The sequence below is a fragment of the Aythya marila genome (assembly GCF_965140915.1).
Source record: "Aythya marila genome assembly, chromosome: 10".
Lineage (NCBI taxonomy): Eukaryota > Metazoa > Chordata > Aves > Anseriformes > Anatidae > Aythya > Aythya marila.
In genome coordinates, this window is record NC_139051.1 from 20002538 (window position 1) to 20018126 (window position 15589).

A 15589-nucleotide genomic window follows, 5' to 3' on the forward strand; every position below is an offset into this window, starting at 1 on the left:
AGACAGGGGTCGGGGACCCCTTTCCCTTCCCCGCCAGCCTCCCAGCTCCTCAGCACAGGACCCGGCGGCCCTGGGGTGCAGGAGTAAGGGCAGGGGCTCTACCTGCCTGGGCCCTGCTCCCGAGAAGCGCACGGGACAGAGCCCGCCCGCCTCGCTGCTCCCCTCACGCCCTTCCCTCCACACAGCCACCGCGGGACGTGGGGCCTTTCCCTCGCAGCGTGGCCGCCGGCCCCACGGGGCGCCCCAGAACGGCTGTCTGGGGGTCTCCGGCCCGCCCAGACCCGCTCACAGCCCCCCGGCCCCGGCCCTCCTCGGCGGCCCCGCCCCCTGAGTCAGCGCCGAGGGGCGGCCCCGGGAGCTGCGCCGGGCTCCTGAGGCGCCGTGCGGCGGGGTTGTCCCGCACCAAGGCGGCCTTAGGGCGGGCTGCCGGACGGGCACGGGCCCCTCGTGGGTGTATATATATATATATATATATACACACACGCATATGCTTACATATATACACACAAATATATATTATAGACACGCACATTTATAAACACACACATACATATATATACACATACGTATACATATAATCCTCTGGGCAACCCTTGCCCCCACTTCCCCTTTTTACCCGTTTCACGCCAAGGAGACTCGTTTTGACTTTACTCAGAGGACAAGCACCAGCTCATCCAGTTTCTGAGGCGTTCGCCGTCTCCCCTTGGGGCTGCAGGAGAAGCACACGCCAGGTGAGATTGGAGCGCACAGTGGGTATGAGGGCACGGCCCCAGAGGCTGTGGGGATGCCTGTCGGGTCCCCGTACCAGTGTCCCGCTGGCGGCACTGGCTGGAGCCGCTTCAGGCTGAAGGGACAGGAGGTTTGGGCTCACCTGCTGAGGCCTCGCTGCCACCAGTTTCCATGGAACTAGCCTGAGGCATACAGGGGTACTGCGTGGGGTCTCGTGGGACTGGTGTGGGGGAGTGGATGTTCAAAAGCAAACTTGAGCAGGATTTGGTATCTGCGTGTAATTTAAAAGGAATTATAGGGGTAGTTCCAAAGTGAACAGTTTTAGTATTAGATGGTCTTTGTCTTGAGGTGTTCCTGTGTTATTGTAGTCACAATTTCTGCTATACCAGTGAACAATTTCACTCCTATATTTCAGCAATTAAACAGAAAAAAGTTGTTGCATCTGGCAGATAACTTTCTCTCTCGGTATCAGGGAGCATGATGCTGCACACAAATTTTACTCTTAACTCATCAAAAAGACCTCGCTGCAGTTAACTCCCCATGGGCTCTGGGGAAAGCCAGGTGAGGTCTGTTGGTCACAGTGTTCCCTGGGGAGCTGGTGGCCAGGCTGCAAGGCCAGTATGGTGTGCCATCATCCTGCTTTTGGTGTCAGGTATAATCAACTGCATTGCTTTTAATACACACAATAATTAAATGGCAAGCCTTCTTCTTTCTTTAGATCTGATTTTCTTTCCAGAAGAGCCACAGGGGTATTAATTGCCCTCAGCCTAACATAAATTAGGCACCTGACTCCCTCAGTCCCACAGTGTGATGGGCAGCTGGGCTCAGCATGCTGGAGGCGTACAAGGGGAGCCTGCGTCAGGCTGTGGCTGCTCCCGGACCCTGTCCCGGCATCCAGCCGCCTGGACAGGGGCATGTATGTGTCTGCCCGCCAAATGCATTTCTGCTGTGGGTACAGCTGGGCAGTTATGTCATTTGGGTCAACAAACAAATAGTTCTATTGGAAGTTAGTCTGGCAGCACATGAAGCTGACCGTGCCTCCTCTGCCTTCGGTGTTGTTATCTGCTCTTCCTTTGTGTATGGCAGCACAGACCTGTCAGTGCCTACCCCCTCCCTTTGTCTTTGCAGTGACACAAAGCCAGCGAGAGGCGGCCGCTATGAGAGGCTTGTGGCACAGGAAGGGCAACATGCCTTGAATGTGCCAATGAAAGTGGCCGTAACGAGATGTTGAGAGCCCCAAAGTCAATCCCCCTCAGTCTCACTCTACAGTAAAACTGTGGATAGTTATAAATACAAAATGCACTTCATAGTCATAAAGGCAATGTTCATACTGTAAGTCATTTTGTTCCTTTAGGCCTAGTGTTTCAACCCCACAGTCCACAAACAGATCTAGTGAACAAAAGCAGACACTTCCAGCATTTAAGCTGACTAAATAAGAAGGCAGGAAAGATACTGAAAAAGGCTGAAAAACATTTCTGGAGATACATAACTGCACAGAAATTATGTTCCTTGTAGTGTGGCTGAGAACGAGTTTGTCCAGGGTGTGGTATGCTGGGTTCCGGTATTTCAGCATCAGCTGTTGCTTCACCGCACAGTGAGGACAGATGAGTTTCCTGCATTCTCTATCGGGTGCTCACAGTCTTACAGCGCCAGCCACTGTCACACAGTGCTGCTCCACAGCTCAGGCAGCGGAGGCTATCAGTCAGGCAAGGTTTGTAGGAGAGGTAATAACTTTTATTAGATTAATGGATGGAGTTCAAAGCTTGTTTTTCCAAAAAAAAACAGACAAGTTTTTCCAGGTATATTAGGTGGTTTAATAAAAGGTATTATCTACCCTTGTAAACGTTGTTTTGCACAGACTTCTCATTAGGAATAATTTTGAAGTGTCCTTAAAATATTAAGTGTTTGTTTCCTCACAGTACACCTGGCAGGTAGGTAAGCAGTTTTTTGGGCTTAGGCTTTTAAAGTGATTGAAGAGGTTATGAAGCTTTCCCAGAGCCAAACGGCAAACCAATGGCTAAAAAGAGTATCCAACTAAGGAACTGTTCATTTGAAAAACACTAGCAGTCTAGGAAAGAAGGAAGCTCCCACAATTGCAAACATACCAAAAATTGGAGACCCTAGCCCTGGTTCTAAAGAAGGGATGGCTTTTATGGCTACTTTGGAATCTGTTAGTGTTTGATGTCCTCTGTCTAAGAACTAACACTCTAGCAACCCGTTCTATTTAGAAAATTAAGATGTTTTTGTGTGTTTTATGCCACCCTTCTCAAGATATCAACTGAACCTGTTTTAGATTTTGTATTGGAATGTTTTTATGATTGATGGTGGTAATTGAAACTGGCCATAGAAAAACATCAGTTTTCCATCTGGAAAATTTAACGGAAAGACTTTGTTTTTAAACTTGTTGATTTAAAGTGTTTTGTTGAATGGACCCGAAAGTCATAGTGTAAGAAAATGTGAGGGTGTACACACAGTGTTTTCCTATTGTGCCTTGCATAGTGGAAACTGTGTTTTAGGCTTGCGAAAAGTCTTCTTTCACATCTCTCAATATAACAGCTGTTACAGCTGAAACGGGGAGATGGAGTTAGTGCAGGATGCCTGGACCACAGTAGGTGGAGGCAACTGTGTTCAGAACCCCAAGCACGACAAAAAATACATCATCAGAATAAAGCAGCTTCAAAACAAAATTTCCAAGGTGAGTTTAGCAAACAAAAAGGAAACATTGCATTTTGGGGATGTCAGAATACTTTGTTTCTATGGTCAACAAGAAACTTTCTGGGATGGACACTTAATTTTCAATTCATAAATCTAAAATTAGTGGAAATTTCCTTTCATGACAATTGGGAAGAACAGACGTTGAAGTATCAAAGTCTTCTGTGAGACAAGAATTCAAAATCTTGCTGGGTTCTCATATGAACTATTTTTTACTATTGTCCCTGACTGTCATATTTTAAGTATGAAGATGTCAGAGGTAATAAATAATTGTTCTGTTTTGTGCATGGAATAGTGCCTACCTATTAAGTTACTCACATCATTGGCAAAAAGTTAATTAGATACCTTGGTAGTTTAAAAAAAAAAAAAGTGAAGGATCGAGTCAGGCTTCTTTCGGTTTTACTCATGATGATGAGACTTTTGTTCTTTCTTAACAACCAAGGGCCAGCTCAGCAAGACTCATTCAGGATTTGAGAATGGGTCCTGGGAGGGTAAATGAGTCATGACGTGAAACTTGCACTGCAACAAGTGATTTCAAAACTGAGTGCCTAGAGACAGAGATGTTTGCAGGAAATCAAGTGTAAGACAGAAAAATAGACAAGGTCAGACTGATCAGTTTCCAAATAACATCTGCTTTTTCTTCCTTTTGGAACAGGTACAGCAATGGAGAACTTGAATGGCCCATTCCCAGAACTTACTGAAGAACAGCAAGGTAGGGGTAACATGCCAAGGTCAAAGCATCTGCTCGTTTACACTATGCAACATTTTTTGCTAGACTGACAATGAGTCAGTGAGACTAGTTTGTTCTGAAAACATGCTCCATACATCTTCTCCTTGCTTGCAAGCAGACCAGCAGTCAGTTCCCTGTCCATTGCATGTCCATTTTCCACAGGCTTCTCATCTGACCTTGCCACATCCTTATGTGAATTTAGATGCATGAAGGGGATTTTGCTGTGCATTAAACGCCTAACAATATGTAGAAAACCCTAGGTCTTAGGTATCCATCCCTTTGTATTATTGTGCCTCAATTCCTTATTTGTCAAATTGCATAAACAGGATAAACACCTGCTAAATAAATAGTTAGTAATACTTCCCCTGCTTCTTTTACTGAGGCAGCAGCACCACACCCATTTGTATGGACTATTGACATTTTTCTACCAGTTTCTGGTAGACCATGTTGCTTTATGTGATACAGCACTACTCTCTTTCCTATAAGACAACATGCTGCGGAGTCTGTCTGTCACCGCGCCTACACTGAGCTGGAGGGGAACGCTACCACACAACCCACCTCCACTTCTGTGCAGTAACTTACTTGTTTCTCCTCCAGACGTTTTCCAGGGGGCTTTCACTGCTGATGATGATTACTTGGAGAATCATGAGAAAATGAACCAGTCTTTCTGGGAATCCCTTGTAAAATGTTTAGCCACCACTGACCCACCTATCCTGAATACTGAAGAAAAGAACAATGTAAGTTAATGAAGAAATGTGCATTCTTTTTTTGTAAGGCATAGTTCTACAGATACACTTCTCTGATATATTTTGGAGAGAAGGAACATAAAGCCCATTTTCTGATATGTTTAAAAAGATATCTAAAATACACTAAATGGCATAAAAGAGCACTTACATAAATTAGACTTTCACTTCATCGTTTTCCACATGGAAAAAATAACTTTCCAGCAGAGTTGGTTTTATATGTATTCCTCAGGACCTGTCCAGCTCCCTTTTTTCCTAGGCAGGCCTGTTAGAGGAGTTTTGCTGTAAGATACTGTAGAGATTGCACGTCCATTTTCAGGCCCTATACCTGTATTTCTCCAGCTCTTTAAATAGTTAGCTATTGAACACCCCAGTTCTTTCGCAGTTGACACAGTTCTTCTCATCTTTGACTTTAGCCTTTATTCCTGATTTTCCCCTTGTATAGCAGGGGCAGATAACATTTCCCACAGATGGAGTGAGCTACATTCATTTCCATAGCAGGATCTGTTCACACATGCTGTGTTTTATTGGAAGGACTATTTACTATTTACTCATCTTTCTCTCAGCTCCTCAAGAGATGCAGTGTCCTGCCTGGGGGCTGTGCAGCCTGCCTAAAAGCCATACGGACAAAAGGCGTCAGGGCAATGGTTGTTCTTTACCTCTTGCTGAAGAGTACCAACCCATCTGTGTATCGGCAGCTGCCCAGTTCCAAGAGAAATGGTGAGTTCTACCTGGTTGCCCTTCACCTGTTTGTTAAAATCACTGCAGTGCTTGTGGGACGTGACACCAGTTGCAAAACTGATATACTCTTGGCTGTGATTATTAGTGAAAGATTAAAATGTCTAGAAATACATCCTAGAAAACACAGGTATGGTGATAATGGGAGCCACAGATAGACAGAACTTTAGTTTGAGTTCACTTCTTAAGGGGGGAGATAAAAACAAACTTGTTCACTTAAAGAGAAAGGAAACCTCGTCTGGGGTGATGATTCCTAAGAAATTTCTGTGACTTAAAGTGGTCCCCCAGTTTTTCCTAACTGGATTAGTGACAGTCAGTATGCTTTTTTGCCTGAACAGTTACCAAGGCAGTCTGGACCTCTCTGAGCTTCCACAGTGGTAAGAAATCAGAGTTGAGATACTGTCAATATTGTTGCAAATTTCCCTAGCAGGATGTGCAGCACTAAGTAAAGGAGCAGATGGAAGATACAAATCAGGGTGCTGAGCCTGGCATCAAGATAGAAACAGCTTCTGCTACACTTCTCATTTGCCCTGTTGTGGAACTGCACTTTTTTAATGCACAGGGCTCATGGTATCATTAATTGTCTTTAATACATCATAAAGCAGCACTCACTTAAGATGACCCCAAATTTAACTGGGCAGTCTCAAGGAAATCCTTCTCCTGTTTCTGCCATGTTGAAATGTGGTCATGAAGGGGTAGACTCTGCACAGCCTGGAGGACAACCTTGTTTTGAGCATGTGTTAAAGAGCAGGAGTGGTTGTCATGGCAGGGACCCCTTCCCACCCTTGTAGTTAGCTGCACCAACAGCTGGGGGGAATTGTGTTACTGTGTATGTCCAAACTAATAATGGAGAGACGCACAGAGGTGAATATGAAGCTGCTAAGAATCACCTACAATTGCAGCCACACGAGCCAGGAGCAATTTACTGCCTGGCCCAGGAGTCAGCATCCTCCAAATTTCTCCTCCCAGGTGAACTGGCCTAACTGACTTCAAGAGTTCTACTTTTATGCCACAAGAGGGTGCTGGCACTGCGGCATAACCCCAGGGAACCCCGCAGAAATCACAATGGTGGAGGGAGAAGTAGCCCAGGAAGTGGTGAGCAGCTATTCTTCAGCTAAAGCACCTTTCAGCTGCAGATGCTGTTGCTTCAGGGAGTGGGAAATTTCACCGGGGTAGCATTATCAGTAAATTAAAACCTAGAATATGAGACCATAGGCACCTGCTGCAGCCATTTAAGAAAGTTTAACATTGTCATGATGTTTACATTTGTAATGCTTTGTACTACGAAAAGCACAGCTGAAATAAATCTAATTTCCTGACAGACAACCTTTAAATACAGCATCTTGAAACACTGGTAGTCTATGATTGTAAAAGAGAGAAAATGGAAGTAATTGTTTCAAATATGTATATATTTTCTCTACCTATCACATCAGATGAGAAATTAAAACTCCTGAAGAGACTGGAAAGAAATCTCATGCTTTCACAAGGGGATAAGAAGGCTGACGACTCATCCCACGAGTCCGTAGATGAAGATCCACGAGGTAAAAAAGATTTTATTTTTCCCTTACACATATTTTAGTCTGATTATGTGTTCAAAGGAGATTCACACAGGAGACTTGCAGCAATTCAGTAGCAATTCTGTATAACTCAGAAAAAAGTAAGAAACTGCAAAACAGATGACAAAATAATTACTGTCTCTAGATTCATTATAAACAAAACAGTGGCTGCCTCCTGCTGTTGTGGAAGTTGGGGGTTTCAGAAATGTTGAAAGCTGCTTCAAGATTCATTTCCAAATATAAGATCATAATTGTTACGATCTTCATGGGGTTTATGTTCTAGCCAAAGCCTGTGCTACAGCAGGAAGCAATAATATTCAACATACAGCAGTAGCTGGCAATGCTGTACCACTTCCTAGCATTTCTTTTCTTAATAGCAATCATGAACAGTGTTATCAAAAGTCATGGTTTTGGTTGCCATGAGTCTATTTCATTCATGGAAAATCAGAGGCTAAGGAAATGATACACAACATGGAAGAGAGAATGCTAATATGCTGATACTGGCTTGTTCTGTCACAGAAAGCCAAAAGACGATTAGAAAGAAATGAATTGTAATTAGAAATAAAAATTTAAAACTAGTTAGCAGTGTTAGTGATGTATCTGTGTTTAAAATAAGAAATTTCTTGCTACACCTTTCTATACAATTCATTCCATCATCAGATTTTATTGTTTTTCTCCTATTCAGCCAGGCTTAGAGAGAGCTGTGAGGCAAAAGCAACTAATAATGATGCTTGCATTTCAAAGCCTTCATTTTTACTTACACATCTCACAGCCATTCATATATGAGCAAAAGACTATAGTGCTGTTATTTTTGATATTGCTGGCACATTTTTCTTTAATCTGATAAAAAAAAAAACACTTTCTCTATCCAGACAGTGATGGTGAAGATTTAGGAAGACAGAAGACTGAAGGCCAATTACTTGGAGGTGGGACAAAATGACAACAGCATTATTTTTTTTTTCCTAGGGACAACCAATGTAAAACAGAAAATGAATAATTTCTGGCATTCTATGGTTTGACTTCTAAACAAAGGTACACGAACACTCCATAGGCAGTTTTAGACGTACGAAAATGACCAGTTAAAATCTGGCTATAGGAAAGGTGTTTCCTACAAAAAGAAGCTAGCTAGGGCATTGCTTAACTATGCCCTACGGCTACAGTTGAACCACAACAGCAAAATCTACCATTGTAGGAGAACTGCTGCTGCCTGGGTTTGCACAGACAGCTGCCACTGAAATGCAACAAGACTTTTTGAAAGCATCTGTCACAGCCACTACTTACAGGGTTTGCTTTCCACCCTTGGCAAACAGTGGAGGTCATCGATTGGGACCACTCCTTGGATCTCAGTGCTGAGGCTTTTCCTTTCCTTCCAAAGGAAAAACTGGAATATAAGTACAATGCAGATAAAGAGAGGTGTTGTGTCAACACACAGCTATCAGCTTGTGGTATAGAACCATGGATTTAAAAAAAAAAAAAAACAAAAACCTTAGGGGTTTAATCATTTAATTTGTATATTTAATTGATCTCACCCCAGATATAAGAGCAGTTCATTTAAATTAACATTAGGAGATCTGATTTTTCCTGACTCCACCTATTGTTTGAGATGAAATATGTGGGGTTAATACTCCATATTTCCCTTAGATACTGAACTGCATAACCCACAACAGACCTGCTGTTCCTAAAGAGTAGGAGTTAGTATCTCCCTTGTCACATCTACAACCCCACTAGCTTCAGTATGGTTGCATGGGTTAGGGCTGGCAGCAAGATAAGCACATTCATTACAGATATCAATCTATATCATCTTCACATAATGTTTTAGGTATGCCATCAGAGGTTGCTCCCTACAGAGATTCAGGTAAGTGTTCCCAGATAATAACCTCATCCTGCAGCAAGTAAGACCTTATAACTGCATTTTTTTCTTTCTGACATTCTTAGTATATTAAAAATAAGTTTTTGGCTGTAACTCCATCAGGTTTTCTGTTCGCCTGGTAGAGGATCTGGGCATGGTATACATGTTTTGTTGCAAGCTTGTGATAGCATGTGATTTGTAAAAAGGAGTTCTAGCAGATTAGCTCCCCCCCCCTTTTTTTTTTCTTGTAGGCCTGCTGACATAGGATCAGCTCACAGGAGTTGTCATCCTTTTTAGTGGAAAACCCAGCAATGCTATTGGGAAACCCTTCAGTCTTGCTCAAGACAGCGAGGCAGTTTTCAGTATTCCTTTCAGCCCTCTGCACCCTGCTGAATGGGGATGCAAGATTGTGCGGGAGCTGGAACCTCGTTTCTGGCAGCTGGTGATACTCAGTTCTGAAAGTCTCCCTCAGTTTGCTCAGAGTGCAGAGCACACTCCAACAGTGATGCTAGCTGAAGGCCAAGTGATAGGCAACACAAACAGTGCCAGTTGAGAGGCTTGAACAGACTGCCACACTCTGAAGACATGTTGCTTTCTATCAGGAACTACTGAGCAGCAGCAAAACAGATGTAAAGAGCCCCTAGGAGGAAATCTGCAATAGCTTGATCGAATTATCAACCTCATCCCTCCCGCTCCCAGGCAAATTCTACCTTTGTTAGCTAGGAGAGGCAGAGAACCAAGCAGACTGGTCTTTCTGAGAGGAGACCTGTTCAACCATTTTTTTCCTGTGAAGTGGGGAAGAGCTGTTGTAACTTGGTCCATTTCAGATGAGGAAAGAATTGGGACGAAGGTGCAAGTTGCAGCATAATCCCTAGAGGAGATTTTTTGAGTTAACTGTCACCAAGGAGCTATATAAAGCCTCAGGGAGTGTATGTAATACACTATTCTCCCCGCAGGTGCAGAAGGGATCACAGTGATTTTCCAGTTGGCATGTCCCACCTCTCACCCTGGCCTTTGTTGCTTCAGTTCTAGATTAGTTCAGTACACTAGACCAAGCCACTGAAAATATTTAGCTAGTGTGGGACACCGTGTCTACTGTATTGGAAATGTTTAGGCGACTTGCAAACATAGCTCCTGGTTCTGGCTCTGCCTGGTACCAACTTCAGTTTTAGCAATTAAATATTAACAGAGAGGCCATCAGGCACATACTGCCCAGCTATTTCACCTGGCATTACTGTAAATAGGTGTTTTTACTGGTAGTTGTTCTTCAGCTTCTTTTTAATGTCATCACTTTCCTAGCACTTTCTAGCATTGTTTTGTCTAAACTAAGTCACAAAATAGAATACTTACCCTGCTTACTAATCCTGCTAATGGTGTTAAACAGCATGTGAGAGTTGTTACCATCAGAAATAATAAAACTATGCTTCTTTTCAGAAATTACCAGAAGAGAAGATTCAATTGCAGATGGTAAATACAAACAAGCAAACAAGTTTTTCTTGTGACTGCTGTCTTTTGGTATTCAGTTCTACTTAGTGATGGTAGCTATACCAGCTCCTTATTGCCTAGATATTTTGTAAACAAAAAGTAGAAATTTAAGAATAGATATTAAAATGCATTTGTAATGCTGTGATAAAAGAAACACCGCAAGTCATTCCATGATACAAAGTTACAGTGGGACTATTGCCTTTAGGAGGCAGTGTAATACAGAACAAACACATGGTAGGTATGAACTGATGTTCTGATAAATTCTATGACTATAGATCTTCCTACACACAGACAGAGGAACAATTGCAAGTCAGAATAGTGCCATACTACGTTAACATTAATAATCAAATTACTGAGTTTGTCCCCAAACCAGAACTTATCAATCCAGAATTCTCAAAGAATCAAAAGCTAGAATGGGTCCAGTATCAGGTAACCCAAGACAGATTTCTTCTGCAAAGTTGAGTTGCTACATGGTTCAGAAGCACAACGACAGAATTTTGTAGCTCACTTTAGAGTTTTAAGGTTATTTTTCATTACTCTCCTGTTACATCATTAGATAAAATGAAATTTACTGCCAGGCAGTGGTTGCGTGGATGCACAGCCTAATGCAAGTGAAATCAGCATCTAAAACTTGTGGTGAATAAACTCCCTTATACGCTGCAGACTGCCTAGAGGTCTTCTCAAGCACTCAGCAAACAAAAAAAATCCTTCTGCTTTGAACATGTCGTTAGAAATCTGGTAAAATACTCAACTCTGACTTTCAATGAGACAATTGGAGAAAACAGAATTTGATAATTCTGCTCACAACAAGACTAGCACAAAAAGCCTTGCCTTGTATTTAGACCTCTAAAAATATTGAGCTGGTTCTTATGCTTTTTTTCCTCTATCAATATATTTAGGTACCTATAAGGGTCAGCTACTGCAGTTCTTAATTTGGGGGATGCAGAAATACTTCAACATCAGACTTCAGTAGATAGACTGACAGTACTGTAGCTGTGACATCAAGAATCAAACTGAAGCTCCCTTGTACTACTGCTTTACTTCCCTACTGCATTTCTGAGACTAGATTGCCCCAGACTCAATAGAAAAGACCCGGAGTGCTTTAAAAGCAATTGTGTGTTGTTAATTCAACTATCCAATGATGCTATTTTTTACAGCTGCTACAGGCTATTTGGAAAGTAGTTTGAGGAACACTTTTAAAATTGCTAATTTGATCTTTCTGAAAGGTTTACATCTCTTTCCTCTGAACAATTCTTAATATATTCCGCTCTGAGAATCGATTTTGGATACAAAGAGGGAAAGAAACATAAAACCTTTTAATTTCAGAGTTGCATGGCAATAAAAGACATTTCTTTCTTGTAGAACATGAGAACGAAAATACTCACCCTCATTGGACAGTACGGTGGATGGGCATACGAAAGGATGGTAATTGTTTTCTTTTTAATTTCAGCTGATAGTGAAACCCATTGAGCCTTAGACCAAGAATAAGATCTATGGCTCCAAAACTCTTTTTTCCCCAATATGAGTAGTTTGTAGATGTTCATCAAGCCTTCTCAGTGAAGGTCACCAAGTGTATGAGTCATCTAGCTTATGAGACATCTCTCATGGAAGTACAGTTTATTCAATGATACACTGTAACTTAATGTGTCTTAGGGGAGCCTTGTGTGCAGTTGTGACCTAATTTCCCGTCTGTATTTCAGATGAGTTTTTTCATTTTGTCATTCTTTGCTTTGGAATTGGAGCTTTACTAATTTGCTACTACTACTACAAAGGTAAGGCAAGATTTCAGCAGAAGGATAAAGTGGTGTTTGCCAGAAAATGAGCAAAGCCAAACTCTTATTTCGTTGCCTTAGATTGGACAATTTCTCTTGGAATTGGTTTAATCACCTTTGCCTCCCTGGAAACCACTGGGATATACTTTGGTCTAGGTAAGTATCTACAGCAGCCAGCTCTGTACCAACACTAAGGACACAAGTTCACATAGTCACTTAACCACACAAGTCTAAAACATGGCTAGTGCTGAGACCCTTTAAATCACCCCTTCGATGTCCTGCAATTCACCATTACATGGTGTAGTGGGAGACAAATGCGCCTCTGTGACGCTGAAGGGAGATGTTGACTCATTTTTCATTCTCAGTGATCACAAGACCCTGAGTCACCTCTTTCTGCAGCAGTGGCTGAATGCTAAGTTGCCATGACAACATACAATTTTAGCAGCAAGGCAGTCTTCACAGATAAGCCCTTTCAGGTGCTGTGCGCTCAGGCTGCCATTTGTTCCCCCGGGACAGAGGCTGCTGAGTGCCCTGAGGACCAGATCTCAGCAGAACCCGGATGATGGCAGCTACTAAGAATTATATAAAATGGAGATTCTTGGCACTCCATAGGGCTCTCAAAGGAAAGAGACAGCAAGTCATGGCTTTTGAACTGAGGAAAAAAGGCTACTTAAGCTTGTGCCTGCTGTGCTTGATATGTTGTGGACAGTTCTGTCTGGAGTCACCCTTGTCACTGTTAATGATAGCATAGAAACACTTTGTTTAAACAGTAATCTTAGTTCTTTAATAGTGCTAGTGTCAGGGTTTGGCTTTTACTGTTTTTCTGGAGTTTGTGTATTATTTTTATATCTGACTTACCTTGAAAATGTGTGTGTTTTCACTATTAGTGTACCGAATTCGGAGCATACTTCACAGTTTTATTCCTCTGCTTGAGAGATTCAGGCTAACAGGTAATAGTGATCTTGTTACTAACTGCATGTATATTTCCCTAAACCTTCCCAGGTACTTGATTTTGGCTAACTCTTAAGATTACCTTCTCTAAATTACAATTTCCAGTCTTTGTAATTAAAAAAGAATATTTTAACTACAGTCCATTACAGCTGCTAGGGTTTAGAAATTATTATTGACTCTTGCTGTGTGGCAGAGCATTTTCACGTTTTTAATGCTCTTCCCAATATGGGGCATTAATTATTTCCTGAAAATGCCTGAATGAGAATACTATAGCTCAATTTAATATTAAGGGGAGTTGGCTTCTCTTCCCTGGTTTTCAAACAGGCTCCAGGCTCATATCTATCTGTGTTCATGAGGACACAATATGAACGTTGATATGAAGTTGCATCAGGGGATAAGTCAACACATGACACTTAATGTGAATGCAGTAGTCCTGACAGTCTTCTTTTTCATCATCCTGCAGGTATGAGGAAAGCTGCCTAGGAGGAGTATTTCAGGAGAGTTCCACAAAACCCCGCTGTTTGAATTTATAGTACTAAAAGAATTGTTTTGTAAGGCAGTCATAAATGCATAATGGCCAACACAAAATATTGAAAGTGTTAAACAATAGAAACATATCATTGTCTGCTCAAAAATGAAGCTGAAACAAGCACTTTTTAGCTCAGGATTGCTTGTAAGACAATGTAGATCCTGGTTTATATTTAATTTCATGGAATATGAACCCATTCTCCTTCCCTCCATTTAACCATGTTAATCTGGCTACAATATATCAAAAATCAACAAAGACCAATACTATCCTCAGCTGGGTCTGGATATTACAATAGGAATCTTGGCACCTACAAATCCACCTCCTCTTCACCCCTTGTGATGCTGCAAACCAGGCAAACACCAGCTGCTTGCTTACATAGCTGAGCCCCAACACTGCAATAGCACTGAAGCAGATTAATTTATTGTGGCAGAACTCAATATAGTGGACATACAACGATTTCACCCAGTGGAAGCTGGTTGAGATTGATATGCACTGACATAGTGGTGCATTAATGAGATAGTTAACAGCAGCAAATTTCATCTCTGAGGAAGAAAGGAATAAAATGCTTGGTTTGGACCATCTACCAACTTTTTTTTTCCTTCTGGTAAAATAAAGTGCAATTTTGCCATTCCTTCAAGCATGCTATACATTAGATATAATATGTAGTATTTTAATTATGATTTTTAGTTTTTCATCAATTATACATAAAATTGCAGATTAAGGCTAATGAGAAAAACAGGATGCCTTCAAATCTTTAGCAGAAATGTAAGGTCATCATAACCATAGAAGGATGAAGGCATCAAGTGAGACAAGAGGACAATAAAACATGAGACTTTAAGGAAACATATACCTAAAAACCATTAGCCCAAACAGCTCAGTTTTAGTTCAGTGAAACAATTTCAAGCCTTGCTCTGAAAAAAAAAAAAAAACTTTTTAGAAGTTGTACTTAATTTTAAGCATTGGTGTTTATCATTCACACGTATTGCAGTTCTGTTTGCACATCCAGAAATACCAATAATCATGTGCAGACCTGTACCAACACAGGGCAGCAGTTACCTAACATGTCAGGGGTTAAATTAAGCAATAAAGATAAATGCAAGTTATTTTGTAATATTTATATTCTCATTTACATTTACTGTTTACATATCTTTATGGAAATATTTTCTCATATGAAAATACTGTATATTTTGTTCTTATTCTGCAAATAAAGTCTTGCTGAGACCAGTGTAGCATTGTTTAATGTCCAATAGCTTTTGGGTGAACTGAAAACTACATATAGTCAACCTGCTCTCATGACTATTTTTTAAAAAACTCTTGTGCTGTGGCACAGTAAGGATGAGAAGCATATTTTGGTACTAAATATGATTTCAGATTTTTAAATTTGGCACTCTGCAGACAAGAGAATGAAAACAACCAGTTCATGGGTAAAGTAGAAGTGGAAAAATACTTAAAAATGACAGTGGACCCCATCATGTGGGATGAACAGCTACCCACAACATAAAGCAGATCATGTGAGAGAAGTCAGTTCTATGGAAAAAGCAACTTACCTGTTTTCATTGCATCCTCTTTGGTACCTGGAAATTTCCTGATGTTCTTTCAGATCCTCCTTCTCAAGTCCACCTCAGCATTTAACACATTTCTGCCTCTTGCCCAAAGAGGTTGCTGTCATTCTGGTCTCCTCTATCACCCTTGCTGCAACACTGCCAAACACTCAAAAATATGATATGAATTCTATGAAGAGTTTCAAACTCCTTAGAAGAGCTTGTGCTCCTGTCAGCTATAACTCTCCAAGTCC

The 15589-nt window shown here is 41.5% G+C and overlaps 1 protein-coding gene across 1 annotated transcript; it reads left to right on the plus strand.

The window, feature by feature from the left end:
* Positions 1-415: 415 nt before the first annotated feature.
* Positions 416-15015, plus strand: TMEM40 (transmembrane protein 40). Its single transcript, XM_082767847.1, has 13 exons — positions 416-731; positions 4097-4153; positions 4769-4908; positions 5481-5634; positions 7086-7193; positions 8081-8134; positions 9028-9063; positions 10492-10524; positions 11905-11967; positions 12243-12314; positions 12396-12470; positions 13202-13264; positions 13729-15015. Exons 2-13 carry the CDS (start codon positions 4105-4107, stop codon positions 13746-13748), a joined length of 867 nt encoding a protein of 288 aa, XP_082623973.1. The 5' UTR covers positions 416-731; positions 4097-4104; the 3' UTR covers positions 13749-15015.
* Positions 15016-15589: the final 574 nt, after the last annotated feature.

Bases quoted from the DNA above. Each gene is read 5' to 3' on its own strand.
- TMEM40 (XM_082767847.1), top strand. From the start codon at position 4,105: ATGGAGAACTTGAATGGCCCATTCCCAGAACTTACTGAAGAACAGCAA. The intron at 8,135-9,027 runs GTGGGACAAAAT...ATAATGTTTTAG, and splicing joins TGAAGGCCAATTACTTGGAG to GTATGCCATCAGAGGTTGCT. The intron at 11,968-12,242 runs GTAATTGTTTTC...TCTGTATTTCAG, and splicing joins GATGGGCATACGAAAGGATG to ATGAGTTTTTTCATTTTGTC.